This window comes from Trichoplax adhaerens, genomic scaffold, assembly GCF_000150275.1.
Source record: "Trichoplax adhaerens TRIADscaffold_4 genomic scaffold, whole genome shotgun sequence".
In the NCBI taxonomy this organism is placed as follows: Eukaryota; Metazoa; Placozoa; class Uniplacotomia; order Trichoplacea; family Trichoplacidae; genus Trichoplax; species Trichoplax adhaerens.
In genome coordinates this window covers 7796442-7820161 of record NW_002060946.1, presented here as the reverse complement: position 1 = coordinate 7820161, position 23720 = coordinate 7796442, and the positions used below count along the sequence as shown (strand labels likewise).

Here is a 23720-nt window from a genome sequence, read left to right as displayed (position 1 = left end):
GTCATCACCTTGCTGCATAGCCTACGATTATTTCGGTTTTAGTAGCAAAATATTACAATGATGTTAAATTAATAATTCGCAACTCGAACAAAGTTTAACAAGAAATATCATCTTATACGTGTACCTGATAATATCGCATTCGACGAAGAAATCGAGTTATCAGCTCTTCACTAATCGGGTCTATCGGACCATCAACTAAATATTCTTCTCGTCGTTGTTTATTTGCTTCAGTAACCTAGTGAACAGCATTAATATCCATTACGATGTTAAATGAATATGAATTTAATATGCTGTATTATAAATAAAAAATTATAAACTTATATAAAATATATATTTACCGAATCTAGAGATGCTAAATCATTTCGTTTGTTGGACGTTGGCGTCCACAATTTAACGTCGCTGTCTATTCCACTGGTGGCTAACATACAAATGCTCGGATGAGGCTCCAATACATTTACCTAATATATATATTAAATAAGGCACAAGAATTCTAGATTGATAACGAGTAAGCTTGATGAACAATGGTTAATGATAAAGTCCTTAATAAGTACTTATAAAATTCAAGAAAATATATTAGCACATGGAAAGCCTACCGCTCCTGTCTTATCTCCAACTACACATTGAACTATTTCTTCAGATTCCTTATGCCAAAAAAAGATATGACCACAGTCGCTACCACTAACAACGTACTCGCTCTTTAAACCAAAAAAGTTAACTCCTTTGACTAGATCAAAAGCAATATTGATTAACAAAGTGTCTTGGATAGGTAATCATTAAAATAGCGAAATGAGTTCGCATTCAGGGAACATTAAACAAAAGACTAGATTTTCATTACCGGTAGCGTTATTTTGGTGTCCTGTGTATCGCTTGATATATTCGGCACCGTCGCTAGTAACACAATTATTTCATGATGATGAGTAAATTATCAATCAGAAAAATTCTCTAATTCAGCGTTTAGCTGATATTGCGCGCCTCAACAATATCGAAAGTAAAAATGAGGCAATGCCAAATGGAGGCATACTTCCTTACCTATGACTACTATCAAATAGGTAGATGTCATCATCGTTATAGCTTAGAAGTAGTTCTAAACGTAGAAATTTAACTTAATTATTCAGTTGTAAATAAATGACAATACAATCACATTAACTACTGATTTGAATATAATTTAAACTTGTACCTGAACCATCATAACTGTACACAAGACAGGTGATATTCGGTCGATGTGCATATGATCGATTCATCTTTAAAAAATCACAATATATGCCGCATTAGAATATTGCTAAAATTACGATGGAACAGCAAGTAATCGGTGTTAGGGTAGGAGCGACAATAAATCTAAATGTAATATCTCAACAGTATTAAGAGATATTACTAACTATAGATTCAGAATTAAAAATAATACTTACGAAAAAATGAGGAGAAAATTTTTTAACAGGGTCAATTTCATTCTAAAGAAATAAGTAATACTTATATATATCGTATAAGATATATACATTACGCGCTCGTAATATATAATTAATCGATCAGTAAATTACGTATGATCTGAATGTAGGATATCCAAATACAACGTCATGACGTAACTATCACAACAATTGTAGCAGTTTCAAAACATCAGTTTAATATAGATAATAAAATTAGGAGCTTATACATTATATGAATGGATTGATAACTGTCGTCCTTTCATAGCCTCACTAGCTAATTCTAGCATTACAGTCTATTCTTAAAATGCTGGCGTCACATCGGTCAGGAGTTACATACCGAGTCGATTTTACGCCTATCATAAATTCTACAACAAATAAATTAGTAATTCCGTTATAATGACAGTTTGAAATTGTTGAACGCTTTATGCAATAAACCAATTCTGCTTTATCAACTCACCTTGCATACTGATCACGGCCAGCAACAGCAAACTCAAATTCATTGGTTGGATTAATGTCAATCGTATACAAGCCAACTTTGTTGTTTCTTTCATTTCGGCAAGTGAGTAATCTGAATAAAATGTCATAGAATCATTCTTTATTCTACCTGCCCAAAGCTTATCTTGGTACAATTGTGTTAAGTTTGAAATTACAGCAGATTCGTTGATGCTGAAAGTCATAAAACTCCTCTAACGCTAACTGGGGCAATGCGCTGCCTTATACTACATTTAAGAAGTGTACATTGCTTTAAGTCAGAGTATACAGCTACAAACTTGATCGGCTTTTCCTGTCTGACGTCCACAAGCTGAACTAAAGAATCTTCACCGCAGCTGAGAAATACATAGCTGGAATTGGGTGCAATAGCTAACTATATAGTAAATTACAAAATGAGAAATCATTAGCGGGTATTGTCATGTAAACAGTATCAAAAGATAATAAATATTCGCTAAACACCTTAAAATAAATGATTTATAGAGATAGAGTATAGCTAATTATAACCTTATGAGCAGCTCCTCGATGATTTGCAATTTTTCGACTAGGTTGTCCACTGCCTGAGTTACTAATTTGCGATAATCTTACCTATTATTATATAACAATGTAATTGAGATTATCATCTCGCAATAAAAGTGAGAATTAAAGGTAGATAAATTGGTGCTACAATATCACCTGACCATCACGCGCACATGAGACGATGTTGATACCAGAAGAGAGCGGTAAGAACTTGGACTAATGTTAATTAATATTAAATATTAGGAATCAAACCACAATATAAAATCGATTAGTTTGCATAGTATTATTTCTGAAATAAAAAGTCTGTAATGATATTTCTAAACTAGATCTAGTTAAATTTAACTTTAATTGTCTATAATTATTTGGTTATCATTATTGAGAAAGCAAGAAGCATTTTTAGACAATCTGCTGAGACATACAGTAGTTCGTGGTAGATAATTAGTTATACGCGTATAATGCGATTGCATACAGTAGATTGAAGTACGATGGTTTTCTCTACTTTACTAGATATCTTAGCCAAAGAGATCAGCAGCTGATTGTGGCTTAACTGTTATTTAATGTAATTCAATTTATTAACTTTTAATCGCTGTTACCCTATAGCATCAAATTAGTTTTACGATGTACCTGAAATACATTACTCCGATGGCCAGTCTCAATAACATGATGTTCTTTTCCTTTTGCCCAATCCCAAAGAACAATGTTTAAGTCATCACTACCAGAAGCTAGAAATGTTCCACAAGGGCTAAAATTTAAGGCATTTACACAACCATCATGATGCTCTAATTTCTTATCCAGTTGCAATCTTTGAATAAACTGTAGTCCACTATATGCTAGACATTGAAAATTGTAATTATTCTGATTGCCAAATTGCCGACTGATCAAATTTCTTGCGGCTGTCCATTTTGAAGATCGGTTCATCATTTTCTGGTAATTTACTGTAAAATAATCAATTAGACTATAATCAATTTGGAATACAATTCTAATTGACTCTATGGAGTAATACGGCGAGATTTAAGATATAATGGCTAAAAGTCAAGCAATACAGAGGATAGCATAGACGATATATCAGAAGATGCCTATCCAGGAACTACCTACAATACAGTACACTGTATAAAGTACAATATTACTGCATCGTGCCATTAATTTTATTTTACGATCGACCGAAGAGTTTCGTAAAGTGCTCGCAGAAAATCACGATGGGTTGGGTAAAGTAAAATCTGCGCCAATTAAATGGATGAATCTCTCTTATAAAGTAGCTTGATTTCATTGATAATTATGCTTCACAATTTTCCGTGATTGCATTTAATTCCCCATGGTCAATCGACCAGTCACCTCAAGGGAATGGCCGATTCCCGATTTGTCGAATGAAACTCCATCGAGAGTCGATTTAATGTTCAATGTTCTCAACTCGCACACTCATTATGTGGCATATCGCGGCTAGAAAGAAATAAATAAGCATGTTTCCATCTACGTCTAGATGATATTTAATGGGTGGGATAGCGCAGCTCTCGACGAGCAATTGCCCTGAATGTGTACCACCCGGAAGGGGGGAATATAGTAAACATCATCAAAGCAAATATGCTGTACAGCAGATGCAACGTCCTATACATGCAACTTTCCATAATAAATGGACTTTCCATGCTGTAGTGTTACAACTTGTGCATACCTGATCGTCTCTTTCCATTGGATCGACTATGTTTTAACTGGAATGATAAGATTATCGGTTTAACAACTACTACCGTTTCCTATTCTTCCTTTCATAATAAGTCTCCATTACAGTATTTTCTATCGTCCAGTCGTCAACACTTACCGGCTTGAAAGCGAATTGCAGGGATAAGGTAATGGCCAACAACGAATGATTTCTCGCTATAACGATTGCCTTTGCAATTGGGAACACAACCTATCAGTGTTGTTTGTAACTCGGATGTACTGAAAGCTTGAATAAACCACAAATAGTCAACAATTATCAACGATAAGGTAGCAAACTTTGTTTCATCTTTCTTGCAAGTAAGCGCCCCATCTCCATAACATTGTTGACATCTTCTATGCTGCCAAGAGCGTCCTTTTCTAACCTCCCTTACTTAACATACTGCACAGTGTACTGTACACTGTACAGTAGTACTATGCTACGGATGTTGTCTGTCCGTGCACCATATGGCAAGGACAACTGGAAGAAGATCTCAGGCATGGGACAAAATCTTAAAATTTGGTCCCCCTTTTCCCCTTAGCGCCTGATCAGAAAGGTGTAGACGTACACTAAAGCTACTAAAGTCTTCCTCTTTAGTTTTATCCCCTACTGTACTACGAGGTAAAAGGAAGGAAACATTGGAAAATCCGAGTACTTTATGGTCAGAATTGACATGACAGTGCTTTACTTACAAGCAGTCTAGTGCGTACTGGACGACTTAGGCATGTTGGAAGACTTTGTCGCCTCTTTCGAAATAGCCGAATGGAATGGGGAACACTATTTGTAGCTCCTCGGCTCGATTTCTTCAGTGATTATTAGTAAAACAATACTCTATTGCTGTGATGCAGGATAGTGTTTTACTAACTTTAGCAAAGAGACCGAATTTAATCGAAGTGTACTGTACATACTGAGTTCTGTCAATTTATGGTATAGAAATCATAGTCTTCACATTCATACTTTGTAGCCATGGAAAGTGTAAATACTCCAATACTGTTCCAGTGTTATACACTGTAGTATCGAAATTGAAGTAGAAATATTTCTTGAATGAGTTTCTAATTTAATACTTGACTTTCAGCTTAGTGTAATCTTGAATAACTACAGCACAGTGGAATACTCACCAGTATCGGCTGGATCTTGCTGTATTTCATATTACTTTTTGCTCGTTCTATCATATAGTCTTAGTCATAGAAATTATTAACGAAACCATAGAGTTAAGGTTAAAGAAAAAGTTTTCCTAACCTCTACGTATGAACAAATGAAAGCTAGTCTACAGTACAGTATGTAAGCTGACATGATATTGCGGTACTGTACACTAGTGTACAGTACTGTGACAGTGTTATACGCTGTAGTATCGGAATTAGAATGGAAAGAGTTATTTAGTGAGTTTCTATTTTAGATATGTGGTGTTTAAATATAGCCCTAACTTTTATGGCAGTAATATATATATATAGGTACTGAAATTAATAGTTGAATTAGGGAATCAAGAATGATCTACTTACAATTCCAATCACTACGATTGTAACGTACTTATGATAGATCGTAGATTATCGTGGGAATATTCCGTAATAGAACGTACAAGTGATGTAATCTGACTATTATATATTAGTCATTAGATGTCTATGTTCGTTAATGCTGTTGTTTTCATTAGGTAGCTGCAGGTAAAATTAGCTTTTGATTCATTGGAAAGTTTCAACGTTCATATTACTATCTAGGATGTCGAAACTATTGTAAAAGAGTATATAAATGCGGTATACCGTAGAAAAAAGTTACTTCTTAAGATTAGTATTTAACGTAAAATACCAGGCGTCTAAATAGTCTTTGTGTAGTCTACCAGTATAGTATAGGAAAAGTGTTCCGATAAATAGTTATTGCTCCCTGATACCTACTTCAGAGAATCAACTTATTGATCATACATTAGGTTATTTTGTTGCAATGCTGTTTTGTAACATGTACACTTCTGTTCTAGCTGTACGACACAGTTAAAAAGTCTCCATCCTACCCTTGAATGCGTAGAACACTAGTAACATACGCGTTTACATACTCTCAAGCCGCAACCCACGGCTAACCATCTTACGGTTCCCTTCAAAATAGAAAACCTCGCAAGTTTAGTCATTGTGCTGTACACTTGTGCGGCATCTGAAATAGCCTCCAAATCTTCACACGGGTTCTATTTTTCGATCATTTTTCCAACTATCGTAATGTAGCTATCTAGGTGATTGCTGTTGTGGATAGATTGCTTTTGCGAACAACTGCTAGTTATACCGCACTGATTATTTCCTACACTCTGTCGTTAGCAAGTTATTCGGGCTTTGACCATATCATTGAATTTCCATTTCAGATGTTTCGTGCTCCATATACTATAAAACGTCGACAGCTGTCATTTAATGCCCGTTCGTTTGAGGCAGAGGAGGTTTCCTATGGTGATGTATGCTGCCAGTATATGTCAGTTGCTACTATACTAGAGATAATTGATTAGCTTACATTGGAGATAATTTTATTAAAGTAATGAGAGCATATTTGTGATTATATAAAGCTTTGTAACGTACATTTTCGGTCCGTCTAACTATTTTATACTCTATTCAGGTGCATAAGCTAATGTCTCGCATCGAATCATTCCCATCATGTCTATACTGCACTTGTATTTGTACTGTACTTCTATTTAATGCTAGTATTTGTAAATCCGACATTATAACGTTAAAGTGCTTATATCTTCATTCGTATAATCGCAGCTGTTACTATCCATCCGTAATTAATTATCTGTAGTAATGCAGAGTCCATACAGGATTAGGAACCGCATTGCACGTGTTACTGTCATTAATTGCTGGATAGGAAAAATACGAAATGTAAAATAGTTTTAGGTGTATCTTGCTTAACGTACATTCCCAATATGCCGGCAGTTTAAAAAAGTAATTAAAAGCTATCGGTAATTTATGCATTTTTATAGCATAACAATACACTGATATGCGTTATTGAAAACAACTGTAACATGAATAAATATAATAATTAGTTATTATTACTCATCCTGGCCTCCAAACTATCGGCCTGACCTTTATTCTCAGGAGCACTATTTCTTGTTGTTATGCGATTGATATCCAAATTGTAACAGAAATCAGCGATGACAAGTCGAAAATGGCGACATACAAAATATTTTAAGATGTACCTCCTTATATTTTTTTAGCAAAAAATTTACGTGTAATGAATGATTTATACACAAATTATTTTCATCGCTTCCGACGCGTAAAATAATTCTTTTTCATCAAGATAATCATAGGAGAAAATTTATAGGCATATATTGAATTGCGTCACATTCTGAGTATGATTATATGCTCAATATTGGATTGTTCCACTACACATAAAATAAAGTTTAGCAGAACTTGAGTAAGCGTGTAGAATTAAAAGTGCCATTGGTATCATACTTTTTTAAAAGTCACCATCAGGATTATCCCTCTAGTCATGATTATCTCGTAGACTTTTAAGAATACCTAGTAAAAAAATTTCGTAAAAGCATGGTATGGCCTTGCCACGAGGTGACTTATCCTACGAAATATTTATCTTATTTTCGTCAGATAATATATCGCTATCTATGAGGCTGGACATACTTTTCATAGACAACTACATAGTTTTATAATATTATCTATAAACTGATAATTAACGTTCATGTCTATTTCCTATAAACTGAATAAATTTACAATAAACTTTAGGTTCCTTTACGTCTAAGATAGACTAGTGTTATGTTATTGGTCCTTGTCACAAACCAGCTTCGTGACAAGGATAACGTAAAATAAATCTCTAACATTCATGAGTCATCTTATAAAAATACTTAGGTGAGAACATCTACTAACTAATTTTTCACATTCGGACTACAACATGTCCATTCACAGAATCATTTCAGTGCACATTACAGCACAGCATTAAATTTACTGCAACACATTTATAATTAGAGTAATTCCTATTGTAATATATTATCACTATATTATATTCACCAAATTTAGATAGCTATTTCTTCACGGTAGTTCGTACCGTGACAGTCCTCTTGGCGATAGGAGAGTATTTAGGGTCGTACTGTAGATTAGTGTCAGGGAGAACAAACCTGATATTAGACTTATAGTGTAATTTCTGTAATAGTTTAAAATTTTTTTGGATACAAATTGAAATTTGTAACAGGTCTACAAGTACTAGTAATATTAAAGCTATCGAGTTTTATTACAATAACAGGGATGCGGCATTGATAAACATCATAGTTATCGTGTGGGTTACAGTATGTCTCATAAAGAAAAGTACGGCGGTAATTTAGAATTTTCTACTTTTGGTGACGAATTACATTTGAACTAATCAACCGAATAATTCAATTACGTAACAGTGCAAAGTCAATCAACAATCAGATTTTAGGACATTAAAAAATGAATAGAAAAACAGCTTTATTATTGTCAATCTCACCTAACAATGAAGCTCAACAGAAACTGAATAACTCTTCTATTCTAGAAATACGCGTATTTTTTTACTTTTCTGCTACAATAGCAATAAAAATTGAATGTTCTATTTACAGTAAGTGACCTAGTAAAGATGTGATATTGCTATATCAGTATACATCTTTTAAAACTATAAACGACTTTATGAAAATAGTATTAGAATATATCAGTAGTTAAATTAGGCATATCTAAATTCGATATTACTCATTCAATATCAATAAAAGTCGATAATTCAATTACGTCCTACATTCAAATTCAAATTGACGTGAAATAGAAAAAATTTTTATTCAGTTTTCGTTCTTGTCGCTAAATTATTGAAATCTAGATATTAAAATTTGATCTATGGTGTAGCTTATTACCTACAAATAAGATCTTTCTGCTAAAGGCAAATACCAAAACTTTCTAATAGGTTAGAATTGGACGGAAAATCTTGTCCGTAATTAAGGTGCTAAGTAATTTGAGGATTAATTCGGCAACTATATGAATTAAAACTATATTTACTTGAAGTATTATTAAATTATCAATGGCTTCAAAATTTATACTCACTATCTCAAAAATAAAAGGACTGCAAAATGAAATTAAGACTTCAGAAATAAACTGACGTTGTCAAGTTTCTATTCGCTAGGCCAACCCAGAACAAAAGTTATGAGCCTAAATAATACAACAATATTTTTTTAAGTCGATCCACCAGCTATCGTCTTAATATCAGTAGGCTTAATTGGCTTCATTTTTAATGTTGCTATACTCTATGTCATCGTTTTTTCCAAGCGATTGAAAGATCCTACATATATAATGATAAGAAGTATTGTGATAAATGATTGTCTAAGTTCGTTACAATTATCAGCACTAGGTTCAGCGCCGTTTTATATGTCCAAGCAAACCTTACAATTTGGTAATATATTGTATTCTGCAAGATATTGGTATACACACTGTACTGTTCTTATAATATATCTGTATATAGTTTAACCGTGATTAGTATCCATCGTTTTAAAGTTGCTTCCCAAATATCAATGGTGCGAACAGATGCAATCCGTTTACGATTTGTTATTCAATCAATAACAACGATTTGGATGCTTGGTTGTATTTTTCCTATTCCAGTCCTAATGTTAGTTATAGTAACAGCTATACCATCGGAAGTTATGACATAGTTTATTTCCCTAACTTGGAATATCTCACTCCGGCCTATTTCCTTACAGCAACGATCGTTACGTACGTCTTGCCTTTACTTGTCATGATCATTAATTATGGGCGCATTATTAAGCGGCTACTGTATAATATTTCTACTACTTCTTTAGTATGATTTAAGCAAGAGATACAACTATTACCTTATTTTGCCTGCTTATCTCTCCTCTAAATATGCTCGTAAAGAAGGGTACATAGTAAGCATAAACTGTTTTGTTGAATGTAAAGTGACCCCTAGCAGAGGTATAGTTTTGTGGCATTAGAAATTGCCAATACAAGATCCATCTTTTAGAGATTCTATTCATGATACAGTCTCTTACACTTAACCTACTCCATTAAACGGCTAAAATAAAATTGAATATGGCATGTATACTATAATACACGAGTGAGCACTACAGTACTTTATTCGAACTATGTGAAATATTTCGGTATCCATTCTTGGGAGAGGGAAGCTATTACTGGTCCTAAAATGCTAAAGTTAGTTTAGATCTGTAAAATAAAGCGGCTGGTCCAGCGACATTATACATCTCTGCCAAATAGAAACTTCCTTCGTATCTATTTACTGTGTCCACGAGTTGATTTTCTTGACACACTGGCAAATATAGTGGAGTATCGCAGTGATCATAGCATGATAATCAAATAGTCCGTTCTACTTCAGTTATTGTAAAACATTACATATAGTACATGTTCCTAAAATTATTTATCTGATAGTTAGGATATTTTTAATTATCATGGGATTACCGGCTTTTAAAGTAAATGAGAATGTTATAGTACTAGCTATTATTAAGCATTTAACGATACTGGCTGGCTGAGCTTATTGATAGAAGAAGATTGCATCTGCTATTCTCTATTATAGTCATAGACTATTATGTATCAAAAGCTACTTCTAGCAAATTTATTTATTTTAAAACGCCAAGGCTATTAAAGGCCTAAAGCATTTTCTATAAGCTATTGTAAAGTATAGCTGTGGAATGCAGTACCAGAACCTAATAATGCGATAATTTATTTAATTACCAAAATTGTAGCAAATAATAACTAGCTTAGTAATACACGCTGCGAAACGGATCTAGTCGGAGCTTCCAATCTACTCAGATCTAGTTGACGAATTTAATTTATGATCTTAGCTATACGGGAAAAATTTATTTAAGTAAATCTATTTAAATCTCTTTTTAATAGTAAAAACTCTTGTAATTCCTCAAAAGTCTTTATTGGAAACTATTCGATAATCGATCATAGTCTAGTTTGCAATAACTTTTAAGAAGATTTAGAATACAAATGGTATCATGTGGCTACTAGTACTGGATGCAACCTGCAACGATTTTTAGTGCAGTAACTCCATATAGTGGCAAAGTACAAATCGCAAGATGAAATAATACGATTCCATATCAAAGCACTTGTGTGATATATACCGATCACGAAATTCCAAATGTTAGAAAAATAAGGGCTTTATTGAATCTTATACAAAGATTAACTACGCACAGCTCTACTCTAGCCGAATACTACTACTAAAGACTTCTACAACGAACTAACACATTAATCTAAAGTTGGATGCTTTTATCCTTTCCGTAGCATTCGCAGCTACAATCCGTATGGCAACCTTTTAACTTATTTTACACATAGTTAAATTATTCTTAGTAACACCATTCTACTGCGGACCATCATTAATCCAATATGGATACAACAACAGTAATTACGTAGACATTATTCACACCAGCCAAACTACAATGAATTAACCATATCCTAATATATGATTTACAGTTCTATTATTACCTATAGCCTTATTAGTAACTCAACACCTTACTGTATATAGTCATCTGTACTCTAGCATAGAGTCTATACCACTACAGTCTATAGTTATGACTACCAAATATCTCTTAAGATAAATATAGAAGTTGCGCTACCGTACATTATACTAAACATGGATAACAGTCTACAATCGCAATACTAAGTTACATTACAACTTGCAATTCCGATAACAATTTTACTATTACCATAAAATCCCCAATGTGATATTCCGCTGTTTTAAAGCTCTTAACAACCAGTTTTGAAATACCTCATTTCTGACGAATATGGCACTACTACAATCTTAGTTACGCAGCGCCCAAAAAATCAAATAAGGCTGCTATTGTCTAGCTTACCCACTTGCTCTCAATACGCTATGATAATTACTTCAATAACATAGAAACGAAATAAAAACTAAATGATTTGAAAAACATAATTGAATAAATTTTTGCTAAATAATAATGATTATTGACAGTGCAAACCACAGCTTTTAAAGTTTAGGGTTTATAAATAATTTTGTCGAATAAAAGAAAAGACCTGAAAGAACTTCCGATGTTTATTTTTCCTGCATTCATTTAATCCTATGTTTTCTTTGGCTGCCCAGGTTTAATTATTATCAAAATTTCGTCTTATATTACTTATCATGCAAAACAAATTCATTTTACGCTTAATTAATGTCATAATGAGTCTCCAGAAACAAAACAATTATGCATAGCAACCGATGATCGGATTTTAATTAAATATAGGGATATAGTTACAAGAATGAGCTTCTCATTATATTGCTTTACATCAGACAAACAACTCCAAAATTAAGTTAGTACCATTCTATCTCATTTAAACTGATACTTATTTTTAAATCAGCTGTCGAAATATTATACTTTCGATTAAAAATCAGGTTGACTAGGATTTTATCTGTGAAAGACATCGCTACTTCACGTTCTAAATTTTTGATATTGGTGATTACTGACGATGAATTTAAGAATTGCAAGTAGCGTCGAATATTTATATGCTGCTACGGTATACTGAAAGTAACGATGGATTCAACTCTGAAAATATTTTGAAGGTCTTTAACATCGCAAGATACAAGAATCTAGAATCTAGAACTGAAGCACTTACTCTCGCAATTATTATTTTACAATAGTAAACATTATCGGCGTCCTCTTAGAATGTATGGTTGATTATGTAATTTAAAATGCCACGATCATCTCCCACAATTCTTAAATATTGGCCAGTGGTTGTAAATTAGTTCTAAATTTTGGGCATTAAAATGCTTTTCATTAGATCAAAATATACTTAACTGACGTCTACAAAATAAGCTTGGAAGGTCCTTTCAGCTTGATATGGCAACTGCCGAGTAACATTGCTTCACTTCTCAAGAACTTTTTCAAAGTTAAAATAATTGTGCATTATTTATCTTTGATGACAGTAGATAGTTTAGTTCTTTGATACGCACCTATCCGATATCCTCACTACGGCCGAAATACGTATCAGTTATTTTAAATTTGACAATATTTGAATGTAAGATTATCCTGAACTTGGTGTTCACGATAAAATGAATGATAGCAATAGTATAAATAGAAGTAATCCTTTTTTCAGTTATCCGGCAACCTTTTCTATACCGGTCGGGTTATTTGGATTAATGTTGAACTTGCTGTTACTCTTTGTTGTAGTGGTATCGAAACGATTGAAAGAGCCTACCTATATTTTAATAGGGAGTGTCATCATCAACGATTGTCTAAGTACATTGCAACTAGTAATAGTAAGCCTAACTCCGCTTATCTTACAAAATTTTAATTTTCAAGAAGCGGAAATCTTTTGTAAAATATTATTCTATACATTTTATAGCACTTATAATACTTCTGTTCTTAGCTTAACCGCCATTAGCGTTTATCGTCGTAAAATATTGATTCAGACGGCTAGTATTCTTACCAAGAAGCAACAATACCAATATGTGACGAAAATAACGGTTGCAATTTGGATATTTGGTTCACTTGTTTCTATACCTAGTCTTTTCATTGTTAGTAATGCAAGGCCTATAATGGCTTCTTGTGATATCACTTACCCTAGTAATTTTCCGCATTTCACACCGATCTACTATTTAAGCATGACATTTATTACCTATATTATACCTATAATTATTATTACCGTTAATTATACACGAATCGTTAGGCAAATTTTATCCAAAGTTAAACCTCGTATAAGCATAGAGACAAGAAAAGAAATAGAAGAGCAGCGGCGAAATGAAGTTATTAAAATGTTAATTATAGTTACTGGGATTTTTATGTTCTTTGCTTGGCCGTTCTTGATCTGCTTGGATGTTTTAGCTTTACATGGGAAAACCTTTTATATTCTAAGTCGAGAAAATTATAGCCTATACCTAATCTGCTTTTTCACTTTACCGATAAATGTACTAGTTAGTATTTTCAATCCTGTAATATACATCTTATTCGACAAAAGTATTAGAACAGAAGTAAAAAAGAAGTTTATGCAGATAGTTTTTCCTTCTTCGTAAATTGCTCATTTTAATTATGGAAGCTATTTTAGCATGATGTTTAGCTTACACAAAACTTATATTACTGGAAAGTTTTAGATCTATCCGACAAATTATTACATTTATAAGTAATATTTGCCTACTTGTGTTATTTCAGAGGGTAGATTTCATAATAATTTATTAGCATTTTATTAATTAATTAGAACCGCAAATAGTATTATCAATAGCGTATTGATTACATTTTAAAATATATAATTACCTTTTCTACGTTTATCAGCTGACTTTCATAGAGTCTGTTCTTATGACAGGTATTATTTTATAAACTAGCATACGGTACTGATTACCTAAGGTTCACTTCACATCGCTTGTGATAACATTAATAAAAATTCTTTTCGGTGCTATTTTAATCATGTTGGCATTCTAAATGTATCATCTGTAACTTAGACAATTTTACAATAGACATAGTCATTATCATAGGGATTTAATGCATTTGAATCTAAGCGGACAACGTTGGCAAAGTTAATTTAATAAAACAGATAAGCCAATCAGAAATTTTTTGACATTTTTTGTTCCATAAGGATGATTTTTCCAAATCACCCATCTATTAAAGACCTAAGTCTTTTAAAAGCCTACCAGTGGGTACTGTAATCTACTAAGTTTTACCCTAATTTTTTATATTTGTAACAATGTCTTAGGCACGATTTCCAATTGTCAATATAATATCATAAGCTTATTTGTTTAAATGCTGTGTTTGCGATAAAGATAAGCACTGTAAATTGTAAGATTTACGATTGAGTTTCTACATGTGCTGCTCGTTTATATATTTTAATGTATCTGATTAATTTACCAAATTTTTCTTGATTTATACCAATCAAGTTATGTCATATTAGTTCTATAATATTGCGCAGATATAAGCCATTTTTAATATTCTTCTACAAGAAATATAAATCTTCAGTTAAATATTTGTAGTTTACGTCTTTATAGATTAATATATATCATTACCGCTTCGGGTACAAGAAGTCACGACCTAAGTGTGGGCTCAGCCACGATGATTTTATAGACTTATAGCCTACCATCAATAATAAAAACGGTCTGTATAATTTGGTATATTGCAATAGAAAGCCGGTAAACCATTAATTTCTCATCGTAATCTTGGTATAATTTAGTCTATAAATGCTTTTTTATAGGAAATACACTGTCAATAAGTTAAATAAGTAAGTATTCGATATTATTAACTGACAAAAGGAGCTTTTTCATACTGCTGAATTTCGGAGAATTTAAATAGACATTTCCGCGAGAATTAGATAGGAAACACAGTCTATTAGTTTCATTAATAGTCTAATATCCGTACATGATTGTAAAAAGTCAGGATCATCGAGGGAGAGCACTTAAATAATTACATGATACCAAGTTGGCCTCATGTAGGGTTAGATTTTACCATTTATCTATAATTCTATAATATGCCACAGCGGTAACTCATATGCGATGAAACTTAATTTTGAATTTTTAATCTACGGCTCTTATGGTCGAAATAATTATTAATATGAAGCACATGAATTAATGATTAGACTGATCCATGATTGTAACGATGAGGTAAATAATAAAAGATTTTGTTTGCTAATTAAAATAGAAACAATGCTGCTTTATTACAGAATTGCTATAATCGCATGATATAAAGCTTATCTCTTTGTTTGGTTTTTGGCTTATGGAAGTCGGTCTGTTTAATTTATCATATACTCGGTAAAATATAGTAAATAATTATGATAGGGAAACTTACTTGCCCGTATATTATTAGTTATGTAATATCAAAATTTAGTGAATAATCTTTCTGAGCTAAGGTAATGAACTGCAAGCTCAATTTGGAGGGTTAAGAATCATAATTTCTTTAACTTGGCAACATCAACAGTTCTATGATGCGTATATATAAAGGTATTGTAGCTGATATTTCAGTTGAAGAAAAAGTGACAAGATAAACTTAGAGAGTTACTAGAAGTTAGTAAGCTAATCATAAAATTACTGAAATTTTACGTCATTATTGATTTCGGTTGGAAATTAAACCTTCTCTACTTTGATAAGTTTAGTTTTAGCTTTAAATTTTACCATATAATTTTGATTTCTTCATTTTAGCTATACAAGTAGATATTTTTGCTTATATTACACGAATATAGACACATATTTTTTTGGTCTGTTTACCTCTGTTTAAATGAATAATTTATCAAAGTACTAAAAATTTCAGTTTTATTCTTATTCGCCATGATAGCTATATATGTATGATAAATGTGTCATTAATGTATGTTATACGCAACAAAGGAAAGAATTTGATGCAGTTAAGGATATTACTATTACTATACAGGAGTAAAATGTACATAATACAGACTTTTATAAAAACAGTGTACTATAAGTAAGGATAATTGACGATTTACTAGTTTGATATAGCAATAAACCTGATTTTAATTTTTTCTTCGGTTTAGTTACTCTTCAATTATAGTCGCGGCAACGACCGACGAATTAATATCTCAGCTCCAATTCCTGATCCTGATCTGTAAATCTTTAAACCGCGACGATGCGAATACATGCATCTGTATACTATACTTAAATATTACTTACATTTGGAATATAGTGTTAACTTTTCGTTATTAACTACTTGTGATCACAAATTATATAAGCTATAACTACTTGGCTGATGTATTAATCTTTGTACGATTTGCAGATTACTAATAGTGAGATTTATTATGACATAAGGAATTTACATTTATAGGGCTAATTTTATAATTTTGATAATAAAATGTAGCTAAATAGAAAAATACTATACTTTAATAACCGTATAGTGTACGTAGATTAACATTTGCCTTAAAATTTAAGAAGCAAAAGATATTTCAAATACTGAATAGCGATAATTTCGATGTCAAACGAATCTAAGAAAATATTTGATATATTGCAATTGCGTATTCAAATATTCGATACATACAGAATACGTGATGTAAAATATTTCTTTCGCTATCTCGAAAGTAGTTTATTATAGCTCGTTCTGCCTTACGAAGTTCCATATTTTTAAATTAAGATACGATAATCAGCTATTTACTAAGTGACTAACTATATGACGTCAATATAATAGAAAGACAGTGTGAGGAAAATTGTCGTATAAATTTTTGTATGTTTAACTTGATTTTATATCAACAGCCCTGCCCTATTGTAAACAGTTTCAAATATTCAACGAAATATATTTTAAAAGATCTAATTCCACCTGTGAGACAGAACAAAAACCGATGAAGACTATTAAAAGGATCAAAATATTGCATTATTTCTCGATGCCATGCCATGTGCTTATCGAAGTCTTACAGCAAATTCTCTTCTATTTTCATAAATTATTTACAATCATTCTATTCGCCAATCTTATTTACTAGAAAACAATATATTTATACTGTATTAGGTAAAAAAGAAGTAGATGTAGTTATTTAACAGTGATGGAGTTATTTTTAATATATCGCAATCAAGTCTCGTTTTCTCGAAAGCTTTCACTTTTATCTATTAAAACCTTAACTTGGTTAAAAGAATATTAATAAGAGTAGGTAATTGATCATCATCCTATTGGACATCAAATTAGCTAGAAGAGAAGTGCCACGTACATCGCTGAAGAACAAACAATAGTTCACTGAAATGGTAATAGTTAGCCCGCAATTTCGGTTTTAGTAACTTTGTTAGCTATTCATTTGTTAAAGGTTAACTTTATCATGTGTAATCGCTAAAATTTTCATTAAATATGAATAACATCTAAGGATGATATGATAGTATTAAAAAATGGCAAAGAATACAAATAAAGATATCGTCGAAAACAAGAAATTTTAAATCTATACTATGGGATGAAACCGAAATATTTTCCTTTTTCATTATCGAAATTTTATTGTCTTTGTTATGTATTTACGTACTTGATTGTTTCACTCGCTAGGAGTAACTTTTTTATTACATTAATAAACAATGACATCACATCAAATGATAAGGGATTTAAAAAATAAATCCGGATTATTTATTACCAGTCGTTAATGAATACTTTTACCCTACTTAGAATAATACAAAGTTTCGGTATAAAGCTGGAAAGAAATGAGTAAAACAATTATATTTTAGCCAATTGTGCTAAAATTTATGCAAGTCCTCATAATGTTCATGGCGTATTTTAACTAGATGGTCAATGTATTCGTTGATGGGAGATTGAAGTCTAAAATTTTTTACCAGGCTTGAATTTTAAAACGGAAAAAATCTACTTCTGGTAAGTAAACCTTGAAACCGCCTCTACTCGATATTATTCTTTGATTATTGATGTAAAGAATGGCGATCTCAAGTTTTGATGGTAAAAATTAAATTATATTCTCATTTTACCTTATGCAAGGGTAATAAGCCTACGTAGTTTTGGACCTAATTATTTAGTACTAATAATGCGATATAGTATTACATCTAAATAGCTGGGTAAGAATACGGTATTATTTACTGGCATCATCTTGAAGTTGAGAAATCATCAGTAGTAGGAATATATTTTTCTACTTTTTCTACGTAGGTCATTATTGATGTTAACGTGAAAAATATGGTCTTTAAGTATACTACATTATCGATTTCTTATGGTTTAGATGGCATTAATTAGAACTAAAATCCGTAATATTGAAGTAAAATGAATCAATTTTAAACTTTACGTTTTTAATTTTAGATTGTTCACATTGAAGAACTATTCTAGAGCATTGGTGTGATTACATCTACATCATCGTCTTTGGTGAACACTCTCCGTTACTGTTGAGGAGTTGTTACTTACTTGCTATAAAACAAAAGAATAGTAAACCAGTTAAAAAGGCAGCCATAAAATTAAAGAACTATCCTACAAAAGATACCAAGTGTTTAATTCCGAAGCTAATCATGAGCAATAATTCTTCTGGTACAAGTTACCCTGCAATGATGTCCATTCCAGTGGGTTTGATGGGATTTATGGGGAATTCGATCTTATTATATATCGTGATAATATCGAAACGGTTAAAAGATCCAGTTTACACACTAATAGCAAATGTAATCATTTGTGATTGTTTAAGTTCGCTACAGTTTCTCTTGTTGTTTATTGCTCCGTTTTATTTCGATAACATTTCATACCATGAAGGCGATCTATTCTGTAAGTTATCAGTGTACAGTCTGTACAGTACTTACAATGCTTCAGTATTTAGCTTAACTACTATCAGTATATATCGTTATAAGGCCGTATTGCATACTACGCAAATCCGTTCCAGAACGCAAATACGACGAAATGTGCTAAGAATTGCTATTATCATATGGATATTAAGCTGGATATTATCCATTCCTGCACTATTCGTAGTTACAAATCATAAAGCAGCTATGGGCTACTGTGATATTAGATATATATCAAGTTATAAGTATTTGACTTTGATCCTTTTTGCTAGTATGACGGTAATTACTTACATAGTACCTTTAATAATCATGGTAGTTTATTATGTTCGAATCGTTAAGCAACTTGCTCATGTTGTTCCTTGTGATCCTTTGGATAGAAAAAAGGATGGTGATGATCAACGAAAATGGAGTTTAATTAAAATGTTAATTATTGTTACTACGCTTTTTATGTTATTTACGTGGCCGGCATTTATTGTAATGGATATTCTAGCTATTAAGCAAAAAACATTTTATGATATTAGTATCCAGAATTATACTTCATTTATCTTCTGTTTTATGGCATTTCCAGTTAGTACACTAATTAGTGTTTTTAATCCTATCCTTTATATCGTATTTGATAAAAATATTCGTATCGAAGTTAAGAAGAAATTGAGACATCTTCGTTGCTTAGCTCATCGTCACGAATCTCTAAATCTAGAAACTGCTGATGCAATATCGGCTGTAGCTAGCATCAGACCGACTCCCAATAAAACAATCGATGATTAATAATTCGTATAGGCTATTAAGTGATCATGTCTAAATAAAATAAAAATTGATTAAGTTTGTAAACTCCACATAGAGGATGATGACTGTTTGCTAAGACACTGCTATCCTAAATAAATTTATTATAATCCCGTTTCTTTAAAAGATAATAGTTATAGAATTAAAATAGCTGTTTAATTGGAAATATCTTGACCTGTTTGTAAATCGTATGTATTCTAAACGTTCAAAAATAGACTCTTCCACATTTTCCAGTGGTATAATGTACTCTAAGCATATCCTAGGAAATTTGAAGAATAGTGGCCATATGAACGGTCAAACGGCCGTTGCAATTGTACGCATATACTTACTTGGGAGTTTATGTAGGAATAGCCAGCTAGTACCGAATTCAGATTTAAACAAAGATTTTACAGTCACCTAATGCCATAAGTAGAATCCGTTGATAAGCTTGATTTATTGTATATTTTTATAAATACAAACGAGATAATCATAATTCCCCCTTGTAATTAAGATTTAGCACAGTTCATAATCTCTATGGTAGATAATGTAGGATTTATGACTGTCAATTTACGATATGGTATTTTGGTATCGGTTTTGACGAAAATATTAGCATATCTCAGATTTTTTTCTTAATTTTATTTACGCTCAAATATCATTCTTTAAGTATCGAAGCATTTATACTAAACTAATATGCCTTTTTGAAATAGTTTTAACGGTGAAAAAGAATATCATAATTCTCTATCGCTTCCATAAAGACAAATAATAAGCTAAAATGGTAATTTAGAATTCAGCCATCTTTCGTATTTATTCACTGTCAGTCGTTGTTATAGCAGTGTATTTATTGTTATCAATCAGTTTAGTTATTAATCGCTAAAATTATAACTGTATCAGTAATGTTTATTATGCCGAACTATTAGCCCGCCATACCGCTCTATTTATAACTGCAAGGAACTATTGTTCATAAGGTTAAAGGATACATCGATATAGTAACAATTGTTAATAAATTAATCAATGATTATATATTGCAAGTCTGCAACTGATATTGTACATAGGTATATTAATAAATTAATTCAAGATAAGGATTCATATATATATAAATTTATCAACTGAAAATTTTATACCCGAAAAAAGCTGAAAATATTCTACTTAATGTATGAATAATTTACAACCGTTTTTTAATATGTACCGTTTCTATCACTTCTATAAAAAGGTCATTCAATAAAATTATTTTCAAGACTTAGCCGAAAAAATTAGTTTATTATTTAATTTTATTGTTTAATATTAAAGTAGCAAACTCAGTCTATAGCTAAATTGTAGTATCTTTGATACTACTAGTTCGATGTGAATTAGTTGCACCATGTTACTATTTATCATCGCGTTAGTAGTATAGAACCATAGCTTTTAATATTTATAACGCAAGAATCGGTAATGAGCTAAGGTACATTAAAGGAAATCACCCATAGTTACCACGGCAACACTTCGAAATGCTAAATTATTAAAAAAGGAACAGTAGTAAATCGTTACGCTGTGGATTTTAATTAATTAATCTAACATTGCTTTGTTTACGCCTTAATAATGCAGGTCGTGTTTGAATATTGAATAAATAAACCAGCCTAAGTGTGAAGATATAAATATTTGTATTAGAAACGTTACTGTTTTTATGAGGAATACTACTTATTATTAATGATCGAAATTTAGTCAGCGTATATAAATCCATTATCATTAATGCATTATACGTGTCTGGCTAGGCCTCCGACAAAATATCTTTCGTTATTTACTAGCTCACACCATGCTAGAAATATATGTACAATTATTTCTACAAGTTACTCATCATCTATCTTCATTCAACAATATTATTACGTGCTATTTTATAATAGGATATTAAGAGAATATGAACTTGTGATAAAACCACGAAAATTCCAAAGTTTTAGAAAATTAGAACTTTATTAGATCTAAAAGAAAGATAGGCTACACGCAGATCTACTCTAGCCTAATACAACTGCTGAAAGACTTCTAGAAAGAACGATTAGATAATCTAATGTCGCCTGCTTTTATACTCTCCTTATGGAAATGACTACAGTATTTTCGTACATATTATTCCTACCAATCAAAGTGCAATGAGCTAAGCATATCCTAATATATGATTTACAATTCTATTTCTACCTCTAACCTTATTAGTAGCTCATGGTCTTACTGTATATAGCCATCTGTACTCTAGTATAGAGACCATCCTTACGGTTTGTAATTATGGGCTTGTCATGGTACGAACCCCCGTGAAAAGTAAATGACTAAATTTAGTGTTTAACAGTTATATATCGAGATAACTAATAATGACTTACGGGAAGAACTACAGTAGTTATTATTTTGTTACAGTAAATTATGCTGTATTGTAGTAAGAGTTCTCATAAGGTAACTAATATTGATTGTTGATAGTGTTATGTCTTGTAACACTTGTGATGAATATCCTGAAGATATTCAACGCTGAAGCAACGGCATCTTAATTCTTGTGACGCAGTTAAGGGATACTGAATTCCCGGAGACTATAGTAATTTAGAGATTTGTTTTACGTTATCTTTGTCACGAAGTTGGTTTGTGATAGGGCTACTAAATATATCATAAAAAAAAAGATAAATATAGAAAGACACTACCGTATGTCATACTAAATGCTTTTTGACAGACTACGATATCAAGACTCACTGTTATCGAACCGTGGCGCATCTGATTTTTACTTGCAATTGAAAATGAAGTGATTTTATATTTATATTTACCTCCAGCTTGAAGGTTTTTAAAAAGTAGCTAAAACTTTGGTATGAAAGAAAATTTAGGATATTAAGGTTTGGTAATTTAAAGTTATGGATCTGAGATTATTTATAATCAAAATAGATTTTAGAAACAATCTCTTGATGACTTATTACGTAGTATATATATATACAGTGCATTTATTCTGTAAATGATCACACTAAAACTCGACTTTAATTTTAATATTTGCCTCATCCAACAATTTTTAGGACATCGAACTATCGACATTAACGATCGAATCTCTAGCAAAGTTATTTTTATTGCGATACGTGTCCTACCTTACATTAGACTTTTTTTTAAGGCAAGATAAATTTTACACTATTTTTATAGCAGTTGTATTTTATCGCATTAAATGATTTAGTCTAAAAGTATCCGAGGAATATAGCATTTCTTTATGAAAAAAAGGTTTACTAATGTGTGTAGAGTATTGAACTCCGTCCACTAGATATCGATAAATAATAGTTGCTCGCTGCGTTAGCCTATTAAATTGATGATGGTAATAATTGTAAGACTTGTGACTAAATTGTGTTAATGGCCTAGACCATGAACTAAACAGTGGAGACGATAAATCAGGATAGATCAAACGCGACCGTTGGCGGGTAAATCAACCGATTGTTTCGGAGCACGTAATTAGGCTATAACGTGGCATAACAAGCGCACGAAGCAGGGTGAGAAGATTTGTTTTCTCATACTATTTAAGTGAAATTGCTACGTACAGTATAGATCTGAATGTTATATCGTTTAATAGATTTAGACTTATTTAATTGATTAAAATACGTTTATTGTAGCATGGCCTGATCAGCTGGTATATGAGCGGTCTCATTTTAGGAATTTATTGAGGTTGAACTAAGAGTTAGCTAAAGTGTTTTTTATGGTGCTGTTACCGTCCAAGTACGAAATCCAGTCAATTTGCGAAATGTCTAGTCAATTCGCGAAATGCCTAGTCAATTCGCGAAATGCCT

At 31.8% G+C, this 23720-nt stretch overlaps 1 protein-coding gene across 1 annotated transcript; it reads right to left on the bottom strand.

Moving 5' to 3' along the window:
- Positions 1 to 317: 317 nt before the first annotated feature.
- Positions 318 to 3347, bottom strand: TRIADDRAFT_23787 (uncharacterized protein; the record flags this gene model as incomplete). The annotated part of the gene is made up of 12 exons (XM_002111687.1): positions 318 to 458; positions 594 to 724; positions 836 to 888; positions 1030 to 1084; positions 1178 to 1241; positions 1407 to 1448; positions 1759 to 1786; positions 1879 to 1989; positions 2192 to 2286; positions 2418 to 2498; positions 2586 to 2645; positions 3054 to 3347. The coding sequence occupies 12 exons, from the start codon at positions 3345 to 3347 to the stop codon at positions 318 to 320; spliced, it is 1155 nt and encodes a 384-aa protein (XP_002111723.1).
- Positions 3348 to 23720: the final 20373 nt, after the last annotated feature.